Below are 15,293 nucleotides of genomic sequence, written 5' to 3' on the forward strand. Positions count from 1 at the left end.
AGCACTATGTATGAAGGCATAATACTTAAGTGCATTGTATGATACCTATCTTGGATAATTGAGACTCAAACGTACTGCATACTAAGGTGATTGTCTTTGTAATCAAACAATTATACGTGTCTCATGACAGTCAGAGTTCCTCGAATGTTTTGCAACACATTGCTTCATTATACTAGTGCAGAAGACCTAAAAAATGAAATGAACTAATCTGTTCTAATCAGATCATGTTGAGTACAATGCAAAATAAAAGGACAAACATGAATGGTGAAAGTAAATTAGACTTATTTCCATGTTAATTATTTTTAATGTTTAACTGTTTTAGTCTGCGTCCCATTATCTTGTTCTTTAGCTTATTCTTTCTTTGTCTCTATATTACAGATTCATGTTTTCATTAAGAGATCTGAAGCTGAGGAAGTGGATTTTGCAGGATGGCTTTGTTCGACTATAGGTCTCAACCAGCCTAGTACACCCACGCATGCTGCTGGAATTTGAATATTGACAGCAAATCTTGTACTATACATCTGTTAAAACAATGCTGGTTTGGTCTCATTTCTCAAGCTTGTATCTGTTCAAATATGTATTTCACCTCTTAAGGAAGGAAGTCTGTTCTAGCATGTGCCAAATCCTGTTTGTTTTAAATTTGTCCTAAATTGATTGGTGTATTGGATTACTTTTACTGACCAAAATGTTTGAGATGTTGAAATTATAGTGCTTGCTGATTAAGTGAACTTGGATATTTTTTGTAATGGAAATCTCACTGGGGGGTACTTAGTCCCAGATTGTTTGAGCTCTATCAGGATTCCTTGTAAGTGGGTGGTACTGTACTTCAATCATGCTTATCTAGTCTCCCATACAAGGTTGTTAGAGATCCTCCTAAACACTATTTGTCAAGCATGCTTTTGCTATTATCAAACAGTGCATCTCAAAGTTAGTCATAATTGTTCTGATCTTGCTTTTGTGTAGAGTACTCTTCCCAGTTAAAAGTGCAAGAGTCCTGTATTGCCATGAAACACAAGGCATCATGACTACTTTTAGACTTGTTTATATTTCTATATTTATTTTTAAATGTACTGTCATTCTTGGGATTGTTTAGTAGTCTGTCTCCTTTAATTGGTATTTTTTAAAAGTAGCTTTTTTTGAATGTCCTATAGACTCAAGAGCTAAAAGTGCATCAGACTTGCCTCCTTTTAACCCAGCTAAATAAGACTTATGACAACTGTGTGTATAGTGTCTAAAATGTATGAAAATCCTTTTAATTACTTATTCTTTCAGATGGTTAGTTTAATCTCTTATACTAATAAATATATTATCAAGTAACTTTAGAGGATGGGTATTTTTAAATTTCAGTGTAAGTTGGGAGTAATTGGAATTTAACTGACACCACACAGCTTTGTTGCAGGGTCGGTGCACACATAAAATGGAACAGTTGTTTAAATATGTTCAGGAAATAAGCATCTGTTTGATACTATGGTGTTACATAAACCCCTTCCAATTACCATAAGCACACACAGGCCTTTTCTACTGACTTTTCACTGTCTCATGTTGAAGTCAACTAGAATCCAGTCCTCTTTTCAACATAAATACTCACCTAGGTCAGCTTGAAAAAAAGAGTTCAATCCTAGCTTCTCTCTAACAGCATCACATACCCTATTTCTTAACAGAGCACTCTTTTCTTACACATTAGGTAGAGGCTCAGACCTTCCGTTTACATTTTGTCTCTAGTGCTGTGCTGAAACCATTGCCTGTGTTTTGGTGCCAATGTGCATCGTAAGAAGTGTTGTTTACTCCTTCTTTATAACAAGAACTAAGGGTCACTACATGACATTAATAGGCAACAGGTTTAAAACAAACATTTCTTCACACAACGCTCAGCCTTCAAAATCAGGCAAGGGGTGCCACAGGTTGACTAAGACTATAACTAGATAAATTCATGGAGGATAGGTCCATCAATGGTTATTAGCCAGGATGGGTAATGATGGTGTCCGTAGCCTCCGTTTGCCAGAAGCTTGGAATGGATCACTTGATTACCTGTTCAGTTATTCCCTCAGAAACAGCTGGTATTGGCCACTGTCAGAAGACAGGATACTGGACTAAATGGACCATTGGTCTGACCCAGTATGGCTGTTCTTATAATCACATGTATCTGTTGCTGCAATTTGCACCTGCTGTGTGAAATCAGATGCTGGTTCAATTGTAGCATCTGGTAGGTAGAATGTATTAAGTGTCCCCTTAATTCTACTTGCTCCTGTAGGAGATAAGGGACTTTGTTTCTGCCCTTCTTTAGCTGGTGTGGTTAGGTGCTATTTTGCAAGTGTTGTCCAAGAGTCTGCATACCTTGACCCTGTACTGTATACGCTTTACTGACCTCTCCCAAATTATGTAGCATGAACCCTGCATATGTGAGACTGGTGTGACAAATATCTTGTATAAACAAGCAGACTCATTACCTGAATCATCAGAAAACAAAACAAATAATGGGACATTTGAGGGCACCATTTCCCATTGTCAACTGGGTTTCTTAAGAAGCCAGTTTTGACTGCTAAAAGCAGTCCCTACCCCATTATGTTTTGTGAGGATTGTTGCATGTTTTAATATTTGCTCAGCTGTTTTAAAAATGTCCTTTTTCCAGAGGAAACTGTGTGGTCTTTCTATTAGCATCTGGTGCTATTCAATGAGAGAGCATTCTGCAGAAAGATAGCAAAAACAAAACAAAAACCCCACCAAAAACCAAGTGATTTGGAAATCTTATGGAAACAGATATTTCTAGAGCTTTCTGATTCCAGCTGGGCCAAAAATACTCAAGACAGCCTTTCTTGTGGTAATCTCACATTCTGTCTCAGCAGCAACCCAGAAATGCAGAGCAGGTGAATTTAAAGATCACTCACACTTACAAACATTTGAGAAAGGTTTGTTAAGAGGAATGGGAAAATATCTGAATCACTCTTTACCTAATCTGAACCTGTTTGGCCATCTGGACTCTTATCAAGGAATGACAGGGATAGAATAAATATAAGATCAGTAATAACTTTCCCTGGAAGCAATTTTAAGAACAGCATACATGCCCTTTCAAATTAATTTTACCTTTAAAAAACATTGAAAAGTAGAAAACCTTTTCCAGTATACAAGACATCCTATGCTTAGGCTTGGAAGGATTAGACTTTTTTCATTGGTAAGCGTCAAGCAATTTCACTCCATGCACAGATGAAAAAATATTTCCATTGATAAATTTAGACAGGCAAAGAGGAAAATACTGCTTGAGAACTTAGTTTGATTTAAGGATATTTAATTTATGTATTTTGACATGTGATCAATCTGTTTTAACAGTTATAAAGCTTTAACTTTTTGAATCTGTGTCTGTCATTCAATAATTGTCTAACCCCTGCCTTAGTTTCCTTCAACTGAAAATGTAAACAGATAAAAATCGGAAAAAACTTCTTAAATATCTGTTGAAATTTTAAAAATTGAATCCTGCCACCCCTACCTAGGCTTATGGTATAAGCATGGACTGCTTTTGACCAAGCTCTTGTACACCTAGGCTGAAGAGTATCAATCCCATGGGGTTTTAAAAGCAAAGAACCAAACTAAAATTGGATCCCATTCTTGATATTACTGTCAGATAATTGTAGCTATGAAAACCAAGTACATCCAGTACTGTCCATCTAGGGCCCAGTCAACACTGGCTGAATCAGTTAAACTCATTTTAGATTTGAATATTGTTCTATCCCGTTCAACTTTGCCACCCTCATCAAGTATCTGAGCACCTTCCATGTATATTATACCTAAAATAAGCCCTGTGTGATTTAGACTATCTCAGCAAAGATAATACTCAGCATTTTTTTTTTTTTAAGTTAGACTTTCTTTTGTATTAGTGAAGGCAAGGAAAAGTCTGCTTTGGCCTTAGAATGGAAAGTGGTGAGGTTTCTGACGGGGTAGGTCCAGTGGGAGTTCATTCAGCAATCTTCGGCTGGCCCCCATGAAAGCACTACTTCCTGCCCAGATAACCTTTACCCTCACTAGAGACACTTACATTGTGACTGAGGAGCAAAGATGTTGAACAGAGTCCTTGTCCTGGAATTATGACTTTGACACACTATTCCTTGGGGAGCCAGTGTAGAGAGCTGAGGGCAAGTTTGATGTGCTCACAGTAGCTGCACTGCTGTATTTTGTATAGTTGGAGTTTCCTGCAGGCTGATTGCTTCATGTCCACATAGTTTGTATTGCTGTAGCCCAGCTGGGAGGTGACCAAAGCAGATATTATTGAGGGCAGGTAATCCACCACCAGAAGAAGATGGAGACATTTAAACAGCTGGGCACAGTAGCAAACAACTCATCCTAAGGAAGAGCTTAGCATCAGCAAGGAGTCCAGGAGCACTCCTAAACTGCAAACTGACTTGATCAACTGTGGATATGCATCATTAACCAAAGGAGACTGGACAGCAGCTGCAAACTCAGTGCTTTCCTCTGACATCAGCATCACAGGTCTTGCCTGGATTCAGCTTCAACCAGCTTTTGTTCAGCCATGAGCTGGTCTCATCCAATCACTAACCTGCTGAAAGTGGCATTGTTGTACATTGCAGAGAAAAAGCACAGCTGTGTTCATCTGCATATTGTGTACTTGTATTGTATTGCCAACATTGAGCAGAAGTGTACAAAGCATTGATCCTTGGATGATACTCAAAGTAAGGCATCTGGTGGCAAAGGAACAGCTTTTCCATTACTAGGGCTTTGACCCAATGCTTTCAGAAAGGACTCAAACCATTCTACCACATTGCCCAGGACTCCTGCCATCCACCTGAGTTTGTCATGCTTAGCAGGATCAAATGCTGCAGAAGGAGGATGGTAGTCTGCCTCCATCCATCAACAGCAGATCAGCCATCAGTACTGCTAATGCTGTATCCTTCCACTCGCCTGGCTCAAATCCAAACTCTTTGGTCTCCCAGTACAAACCATGTTTAAATGGAGTTTAAAAGCTGTTCAGGCTAAAGACCTGTCTCCACTAGAAAACTATACCATATGTACACTAGTAGTGGCCCAGAACTCTCAGAACACATAAATCCTATTTTGCTAACACTTATCCACACATCCAGCAGCATGTTAGCCACTTCAAGTGCATATGGCCTGAGTGGAACAGTGGCAGGAGGCCTAATTGTAGCATGCAAGCTAATTTGCTTGTGTTTGTCTACATTAGCACTACAACTTTAAAAGCAAGCATAGGCTAAGAACAAGTGTTATTTAGACTTCATCAGGGCAAGGTTAACATGGTATAAAATATGCCTTTACACACACTTGCTACCATTTTAGACACTCAGCCAACAATAACATGCCAAAATTCTCCAGAATAGATGAGGCCTAAGGCTAACTGTTACAGAATATATTTTGCCTTGAGTTTAGGCAAGAGAAAGGAGGGCAACAAGCTGTTGCTGTTTCAAGATATAAGGGGAAAGAGTCGGATCAAGTGCCAGCAAATATACTCACCTCTACAAAACAAAGGAATGACACAGGTTGTGTCCCGCTACCCTTACAAACTACGTGTGCAAGAGTATACACTTTTCAAAAACAATCCCTTTATTTTGACATTCTAACCTAAACTTGGGACATATCCGGCCCAGAAACCTTCTGCCTAGCCTCCCCCAGCTCTAATGAGTTTGGGGGAAAGCCTGCAAATCATTCTCCTATACAAGACTGAAACTTCAATTACACTCAGAGCCAGGCTGAACTTCGGCAACAGAAGATGATGCTATCCTTACATTCTAAAAGTTAGTTTCCATAACTACAAACCAAAGCTAAGCTTTAACCAAGAGCCAATAGTCTTTCCTCAAATATTTTCCTACAATCGAGGGCAGGAGCTATCTAGAAGTTGGATCATGTTTTATAACCACATCTAGGACACTGAACATATTGCAAACTTCCCCCTCCCCATTTGTTAAATAAGTTAAATGACTTATTTGGTTTTCTACTAGAGTTTTGTGCAGGGCTACCATTGCTAGGGGAGACATCAACAGCAGCTTTAAAGCTTAATCCTAATCAACACTGGAATGCTTTACAGACATTTTATAAACCAGATTTTTAAAATCTAGTGTATAAAGATTTTATTAGTATGAGAGGTTGACAAGGATGGCTCAGTTAAGATATTACTTTTATTTTCTATTTTTAGCAGCATAACACAAGTTTGGTTTTCTATGCCTTCTAACATCTATTTAAGGAATGATATAAGAATCAGCCGCAGTGATTTAGTATCTGCAAGTCATCAGGAGAGGAAATGCTTTGTCTACTGACAAGTGCAACACTAACTTATTAGTATAACATTACATTAATTCTAGAAGGGCCATCATTTTTCATTTCCTAGATCATTTTAATTTCCTAATCTCTACTTTTGTGGAATTACACTTGGAATAGTTATTGCTTTAGTGAACTAAATTAGTTAACGACATTAACTTTTCCCACCTATATACAAACAAGTAGTAAACTACATTTTAGGCTTTAAATATAAAAGGGATCATGCTACATATTTGTGGAACAACTTTTCATTTTTTTAACATCCAAAACAAGATTTTGAAAAGCTTTTGTCATCTGTGCCACCAGTCTAACCTCACTGGAACCCTCCAAAAGTAATTTTCATTCATTTATGTAGTTCATATCTGTGTACAGCACCAAGTAGAATCTCATGGGAAGTTTTGCTTGAACAAAGGGGAATTTCCTGAGTCTAGGATAAGTAACACCAGCTGTCTCCCATTTTTCCCCCCTTCAGGAGTCCGATTCATCCTCCTCTTCCTCTTCATGGTCTTGCATACTTAGCTGTAATTCAGTTTGATTGATAGCAGCCTCATTGTCCATCTGCCCAAGGGTCTGGTATAACAACAAGTTCAAGTTATCAATCAAGAGAAATAGTAATACTGAGCACTTCTATAGCATCTTCCCTCTGAGGATCTCAGTGCTAATAAAAAATGAAATAAGCTTCAGCACCTTTCAGAACCTCAACAACCTTTTTAGAGAGAGACCTTTCTGTACTGGACTCACTGAATAATAAAGCCCACTGAGCTGGTAAGCAGCAACTTCTCCACAGCATAGTTTTTAACTAGTTCTAGCCTTAACATATATTTAGCAAAGAATTACTATTTGACAATGCACCAAATTTCCATCCCTTGTAGTATCCTGGCTAAACAAAGTTACAGTAAAAGCTTTATACTTCCTTGCTTACAGTATGCTAAGCTTTACTGAATGTGAATTAAAACTGTGTAAAGGTAAGGCAAGTGTTTCCCAATCCAACTCCCAGAAACAAGCTGCTGTTGTTAGGAGGAAAAGAGGGAAAAATCATTTATTTGGTTTCTTAGCTGGTGAGTAGTGTAACAATATAACAGGGGTAGGCAACCTATGGCATGTGTGCCAAAGGCAGTACGTGAGCTGATTTTCAGTGGCACTCACACTGCCCGGGTCCTGGCCACCGGTCTCGGGGGCTCTGCATTTTAATATTTTAAATGAAGCTTCTTCAACATTTAAAAAACATTATTTACTTTATACACAACAATAGTTTAGTTATATATTATCGACTTATAGAAAGAGACCTTCTAAAAACGTTACAATGTATTACTGGCACGCGAAATCTTAAATTAGAGTGAATAAATGAAGACGCGGCACACCACTTCTGAAAGTTTGCTGACCCCTACAATAGAAGAACCCTGTGTAAAATGTTTACCAGAAACTTCCTCACATAGAGTGACTCAAACAAGAACAGATAATATTTTCTTGCTTTCATATTCTTTGGTACTTATGGTTCTGTGTAGTATTACATGAGAAATGAGTGAGCCTTCTTCCTTTCAAAAGGCAAGAGTGTTCCTTACTTTTTGAGTCTCCTCTGTGATACCTGGTGGAGAGACCATTACATTCTTCTCTCTGGAGCTAATCATAGATTGAAGGGCCAGCTCTTCCACCTAGAAATAAGATATTGGAATAAATCTTTCCAGCAGTTATTTCTTTGTGCTTGTTAGCAAGATACACTCAAGTTCTATTTATTGTTTTTGAAGAGTGACAAAGTAGCCTTTTGAAGGTAAATTCCAATACATTGAACTCATAGTACCAACTGTTAAGAGCTCTTGTGATAATCTTGATGCGAACTATATATCCTGAACAAACATGAAGCTACACACCAGGTTCTGTATCATTTGTCTTGTTGAACAGCCCACAGCATAGGAACTATTACTAGTTAATAATACCTTTAAAATTACAAATTCTACTTTTAACACAATATGAAGAAAACAGGAAGCAAGGCTGAATATAAGCAATTCACCAAAGACTGCTACATACTGGGTGGCACACTTATACCCATTTACTGGTATTTGACAGGTCTAATCTATTTCTGATACACACAAAGACGCATGTGAAACTGAGCAGAGCTTTGCTGCTCTGCTCGCATGGTTTTCTGAAGTTAATTTTACAATACCACATCTTTTTAAATATGGTGAGATCTAAAGGTGATAAAGTGATGGACATCACTTCTGAAAACTGTGATGCTGAAAACTCTGTACATACCAGCATGCTTCTGAAAGACATTATATCCCTTGCCGGAAATGATATATGATCAGTGCATTCCCTGGGTGAATTGTCTATTAATAATTCTGTCACCTTTCTCATACCGCAGTCTTGGCATCTCACACACAGTCACACTCTGGCTTGCAAAACTTGACGGCATTCAAACAATTGCTGCAGGAAATAGCTATGAAAAGGCTCTATAGGTCATGGCAAGCTATCTCCTAAGTGCTGTAATGAGAGGAGCCTTCACTCAAATAATTTTTTCAAAGAACAAGTGCACTTAGTTAAATAATTTACATTTTAGTATTTTGCACATATACATTTTCAGGTAAGGATGTCAAAGTGTTTTAAAAACAACTGAATTAAGCCTTACAAAACCTCTGATACAAAGACATTATCTCTACTTTAAAGATGAGGAAACTAAAGCTACAAAGCAACAAAATGGTTTGTCCAAATTTACAGAATGAATCACTTGGAAAAGAATGCTGGAGTCTTGACTCCCACGCTCTTGCTCTAACCACCAACCATGCCTCCCAATTTTTAAAGCATTTTTAGTTATTCAAGACATAAGTAAAATCTAGCTAACTACATCATAATGTCACTTCTTCTTTCAAACAGTATACAGTATGACAAAAAAAGGAAAACGAAGGAATACACAAACAAATGCAAAATAAGCATTTTCTGCTTGGTTGTCTAAAATGTCTCTCTTCAACATACAAGCAGAGATTGTACATGGGGGGGTTAAGGTGTGCTTACAGTTAGAAATCGGGATGTAAATACTTTTTTAAAAGTTTACTGTTTAAACCATTTGAAAATATTTCATTTCAAGGGTTAACGAATGGAGCAGCTGGGCCCGCCCCGGCCGGTGAGGGGCCAGCCGGCCTGAGGCTGACACTTCAGGTGGCTGACGGCGCTTCCCGGTTACCATTGTAGACCCCTAGTTAGAAGCGCGGCCACACAGGAATAGCACCGTGTAACGAGCCCCAGGGAACGGGCAGACTTCGAGCCTCCGTCCCTGCAACTGAGCCGGCCAGGCCCCGCCCGTGGGCGGGGGAAGGGAGAAGGGCCGGGCTCCAGGGGCCGGGCCTGCAGGAGACAAGCCTGGGGGGAGCAGCAGGCAGCCCAGGGGAGGGGGGCGGATCCCGCTCGAAGGCACCAGAGCACGGCGGGGACCCCAGCGCTCGGCCCCGAGCCAGGGCGACACGGGGGCGGGGGGAGGGTCCCCGGGGAGGGGCAGGCGGGCCCGGGCCCCGCTGACCTTGAGCCGGTTGAGCTGATCGTGCAGCGCCGCCTTCACCCGGAGCAGCGTCTCCTCCTCTTTCCGCAGCTCCTGCAAGCGGCTCAGCATCCTCCTCCCCGCGGCGCAGCGCGGCAGCCTCAAGCCCCCTGGCGGCGGCGCGTCCCTCGCCCCACCCCCGGCCCCCTCCAACCGCAGCCAGGCGGCGCAGGCCGATGACGCGTCCCCTGAGCGCCGCGAGAGCGGCTGGGTAAGACGCTATCGTGTGTAGGCGGAAGTGCTTCGGCGGCTTCCGGCCTCTGAGGAGAGGCGGGGTGGGTTGCTAGGTGACAGCACCGGCGTCCCTTCGCCGGCCCCGGGGGCCCACGCCAGGCTCGGGCACAGCCGCCGCCGGGGGCCCGGGGCAAGGGAGAGCCCGGCCCGCCTCAGGCTGCCCCCTCCCCCCGTGCACGCGCCGTCGTGTCTTCCTGAGGGAAACTGGAACCGCCAGGTGCAGCTGCCAGTGTGTGTCTCGCGCGTCCGCCCTGGGGGCCCGCCCCAAAGCCTGCCCCCTGCTGGGCGGAGCCAGAGGTGACCAGACAGCAAGTGTGAAAAATCTGGACGGGGTGGGGGGTAATAGGTGCCTATATAAGACACAGCCCCCAGTAGCGGGACTGTCCCAATCAAATCGGGACATCTGGTCACTCTAGGGAGAGGCCCCAGGTTCGGTAGCTGTCATGGGGGCCCGAATAGCAGCTGTCACCCAGACAGGGTAGGGCCAGGCTCACCCAGCAGCGAGCCCAACACTACAGGCCCTTCACCAACCTCTATTCAAGTATTTTAAGCGGGGGTTCAGAGCTCCCCTGGTTTTTGAAATGAGATATCTTCGCTACAGGCTGCGACAGATTGCCAAATGAAGGGGTTAGGAGGATGGAAATCAGTTCACGATGTGGCTGAGAAAATCTAGGAAGCAGGATTTCACTGGTTCAGACACACAGGATGAATGAAAGGGATATGGTGAAGAGAACATGGAAGGAGAGGAAAGACTCAGAGGAGAATGAAGGAAGTAATGGATGGATTGAATCAAAGCTAGTAAGCAGGTGCCTCAAACAGATAAAGATGGTAGCTGCTTGGATGATGATTCCAACCCCAGATGATGGGGTAAGGGGAAAGAGGAAGATTTTACATCATGTGTATTGACCTCAATTGTCCAGTGCAGGCTTCGAAGGGAGAATAGGCCCTTACCTAACTTAGGTCTTTTTGAAAACATAGGGTCTGAGCAACATGGAAGCAGGTGAAAAATTTCACTTACACTGCCCACAATCATAGATCTACTATTTTAATGAGTAAATGATGTCTGTTCCTCTAAAGGTTAAATTAACAGTCCTTTGAAAGTTCACCATTTCAATATCTCTCATGACTGTAAAAGAATAGATGTTGAAAAAAGGGATAGATATAAAACATAAAAGGCTGTGAATAACGAGGCTTTTTTAGCTTTTGTTTCTTTCCTTTAAGGCTTGAAAATGTCATAGTGATAATCAAAACAGTGTTATACTACTGTAGAAGCTTGAGACAGGGATATTAAGATATTTACAAACATCTTGTATTGGAAAGTGAGGGATTTGTTTTCAATTACAAGTCTGTAGCATAGCCAGAAGTTCAAATTTCTCTCTGGTACCATCCACTCTTATACCTTGTCCTCAAAACCATTCTGTCCTTCATTTCCCATGGGGGAATAAAGAGTTGACCACTTAACACTTGCATATGCAGTGGTTTTCTCAAGGCATTTGTCAAAGAACCTTAAGAACACATTATTTAAAAACCTTATAATTCTAAAAGAGTAAAACATGGCATAGGACCCATATGTTAATTTGGTCCTGCTACAAGGCAAAAACTTCTTACTCCTCCATAGATCACCATTGTTCCAAATGCACTAGTACTCTTCAGTCATTGGGAAGTTTACATCTTCCATGTGTAGTAACATAAACAACATTATAGCAAAAGTGCAACTATAGTACCAGCTCCAAATACATCCATATTGTACTCCAGCAGTGTGTACAGAGTGGTTTCTTAGTCCTTCCTAAAATAAGTTAATGATTTTGTGTGCTAAAAAACTTGATTTAATGTGCTATTTAAGATGCAATCCAGACTCATGCAACTCAGAATAGTCCTCTGATATTTGGGATGGATGGAGGTTTGTCACTGCTACTTGAAACTTGAAGAGGAAGTTACTTTGTCTGGCAGCTGGTAACAGCTGAAGGAAACAAAAAAAAAAAAAAAAAAAAAGGCATGAAGCAAACAGAAGAGCTAAGAGGCACACTGGTTTCAGTCACTTGTTTGTCCTCAAGCCCCATCACATACTAAGGATGGTTTAGGAAGGGTATATTTAAATCATTGGGCCAGTCTACTCTTTTCACCACCCTCTACAAAACTGATGGAAGAAGATGGGAAAACAGAAGGAAAAATCTACAGTAAATGAATGAGTATAAATAACAATCAAATATTTTTATAGGAAGTTATATTATACTATATAAGATTAGTAATAAACTTGAAAATCAGTGCCTTTGATGAGTTTCTTTTTGCCAGACTATAAAAAGCTGGCTGTTTTCTCAATGCATTAAAATCTGCCACTTTAACTTGATTTATAGGGCCTACTGCTATAATCTGTTGAAAGTTGTTCAGGGATCTAGCTCTGGTGAACAGCTATATTCATAAATGGCCATTTCCCCCCTCTCTAACTTTTGCCAATCATATTTCCAAACAAAAATTATTCAAGGGAGGTAAAAAGAAAATGACATTAAAATAAGAACAGGATTTAGGTGATTTGTGATAGCATGATTTTTTTATTGTAAAGAATGTTATCTGAGCTATCATATGCTATATGTTAGGAAACTAACATACCAGTGATTGGTTGTTAATTGGAAATATGTACAGAGTTAGATTAATTTTTACTCAGCCTCTCTTTATCCTAAAATGGAGAGGATTATTTAAATTCTTAAAGGCAAATTGTACATTTGGTTCATAAACATTGTGGAATTTAATTTTTCATGATTTTGACTCATGTTTTTGGGCTTTGCAGTCTAACAACAAATAATTTTTGGGAAAAACACAGGATCCCTCATTTCTGCTTCAGTCTTAAAAAGAGTATCCGACGGAACAACAGTAAAGTAGAACCTCATGATTACAAAAACCTTGAAAATGAAGGTTATTCGTAACTCTGAACAAAACATGACTGTTCTTTCAAAAGTTTACAGCTGAACATTGACTTAATACAACTTTGAAACTTCACTGCACGGAAGAGAAATGGTACTTTTTTTTAAATAGTTTACATTTAACACAGTACAGTAATCTGCTTTTTTTCATCTCTGCTGGTGCTTGACTATGTACATCTCATTCCAAATGAGGTGTATTGTTGACAGGTCAGTTTGTAATTCTGGTGTTCATATCTGAGGATCTACTGTATTTAATTTAAAAAAAAATAGCAGAGGTTTTCCGAAAACTGATGTTTTTAAATATGAGTACTAGTCTCACTTTCCATTTTAGCTTCCTGAGTCTTGTCAGAAATTTTATTAAATGAGCTTATTAAACAGATTAACATTTGGTCCCTTTGTTTGGGAAGAGTTGAATTATTTTTGTAATACAAGTTGTCAGGTTTTTTATATCTAAAAAGCTAGAGGTAATCTGAAATATTTAAAACCTGATAGTAACTCAACCCAACTTCGTATAAAAACATCTTTCAATCTCACCCGTAACTCTAGCTACTAATATAACCTGTTGAATGCACATTATTTCAGACATTAGGTTTATAAACCTAATGAGAATTTAGAAATATCCATTTACAATATTTTAGTCTGATATAGAGCTCTTGTAATTACTGTTATACCCAGTGTGAACAGGTGCAAGTTAAGAGTGCTTTTCAGTAGCTTATGTGTATAGTAAATAAGGGAGTAGCCCTGGACCTAAATGTCAAATCCTTTACACCAAATTGTTACATACAGGGTGACTAATATAGTATGAATGTCATATCATCCTTAAACATTTTGCAGTCACTAACCATAACCAGTTGCTATAGCATTCCTGCACAAGGGAGATGGGAAATAAGCAGTCTACTGTAATGACAATCTTAATGCACTGCTTATATTCTTCTAGTTGAAGGCTAATTGCATATATATCTAGTTTATGAGCATGGGTTATTCTCATCCTGTTCTTCCCTTGCTGTATTTTATATTACATATTAGAATCTTTAGGACAGGATTTTTTAAAAAAAACAAAAACAAAAACAATGTAGGTTTAGAGTAAATAGGGTCCTAATTCTCATTAGGCTCTTAGTTTCTAAAATGGCCAAAACAGTTTTAGTAGCCAAGAATAAAATACTCTTGGAACATTTGCCTTCATTAGTTTGGCAAGAGGAGGTTGACTAAACAGGCATGGAGATTTCTACTTCTCAACTGCCACCCTGTGGTTGTTATGCATATTGAGTACTTTGATACCCAGTATGGGAACCCTACTAGCTATCTTCACTATTTTTGATCCAGAAACTATTTGCATTTTATCTGTGATTTCAGATGGAATACACTACAGATCTCCTTAAGTAGCAGGATCATGTACATAGTTACTAGGGAATACGTTAGCAATGCAGGCATTTAAGTATAAGCTCTTGAAATCCCCACATCTCAAATGTAGTAGTAATGGATTAAAAATTCTGTTTATGTCCCCAGCTGATTCTGCAGCAGCAAAAGCTTTGAGCACTCTCAACAGCTTAACTGAACTCAATATTAATCTTCGTGATCCATGTTAGGTTTATAAGTTGGAGTTTTAGTAGCACAGTGAAGTTTCAAATTTTTCAGCCTATCATTTTCAGCTAAGATTTACATCTGTTTAACCATTTTTCATTAAAAACTCTGATTTTGAAGTTCTTTTGCGTAATGTCTGTAATGCATAGTCTCTCCCTGTCCAAAGAACTGTGAGAATTTAAAAGGTTAATTTGAGAAGCTATTTTTGAATTTGAGAATATTGCATTTGCTTTACATTTGCCCTAAGAGTAGAGGGTCCTATTTCTAGGCTTAGTTATAAAAAGGCTGTTAATTCAGTACAACCAACTGCATGTTATATACTCAGCAAGAGAAAGCAAGTATCAAGCTCATTCCATCTACAGAGTCATAGTACTCCTAGCCTTTGTAGAAGACCAACTTCAACATAGTGTTGCTTTACCCATGTTACCTTCACTATGAGGTTATTCTGTCACTGTTGTCTTTCTGGATAAAGTTCCAACTCTGCCTCTTCAGTCTCAGAGTAAGCCAGCTCATTATGTCTTTTTATCCACTCCTGGTTTCCCTCATGCTTTTCCTGTCTAGAATTCCACCCTAAATCCATCCAACCACACCCATTTTTCACTTTACTTTCACTGCTGACCACCAGTCCTGTAGTTCTAAACTCCAGTCTTTAACTTCATTAAAAAGACAATTCAGAATTTGTCATCTAATTCAACTCTTCATTTCAATTCTCCTCCCTCCCTTCTCTACACTTCATCTTTCAACCAAAAACTTGTCAG

At 39.7% G+C, this 15,293-nt stretch overlaps 2 protein-coding genes across 7 annotated transcripts in view; one reads left to right on the top strand and one right to left on the bottom strand.

Annotated features, from left to right (window-relative positions):
• Positions 1-1,322, top strand: part of MAP2K1 (mitogen-activated protein kinase kinase 1) — a 64,648-nt gene extending 63,326 nt beyond the window's left edge. For all 6 annotated transcript variants that reach the window (XM_032766083.2, XM_032766081.2, XM_075069735.1 and 3 more), the window contains one exon: positions 379-1,322. In XM_032766083.2, the coding sequence (XP_032621974.1) occupies positions 379-492 (114 nt within the window). In that variant the 3' untranslated portion in view covers positions 493-1,322. The remainder of the gene's footprint in view (positions 1-378) is intronic.
• A 1,944-nt stretch (positions 1,323-3,266) lies between these two features.
• SNAPC5 (small nuclear RNA activating complex polypeptide 5) lies at positions 3,267-10,032 on the bottom strand. Its single transcript, XM_032766087.2, has 3 exons — positions 9,785-10,032; positions 7,839-7,928; positions 3,267-6,846 (listed from the first exon to the last, which is right to left on the bottom strand). Exons 1-3 carry the CDS (start codon positions 9,872-9,874, stop codon positions 6,745-6,747), a joined length of 282 nt encoding a protein of 93 aa, XP_032621978.1. The 5' UTR covers positions 9,875-10,032; the 3' UTR covers positions 3,267-6,744.
• Between the last annotated feature and the right edge of the window lie 5,261 nt (positions 10,033-15,293).

Source organism: Chelonoidis abingdonii, chromosome 9 (genome assembly GCF_003597395.2).
Source record: "Chelonoidis abingdonii isolate Lonesome George chromosome 9, CheloAbing_2.0, whole genome shotgun sequence".
Lineage (NCBI taxonomy): Eukaryota > Metazoa > Chordata > Testudines > Testudinidae > Chelonoidis > Chelonoidis abingdonii.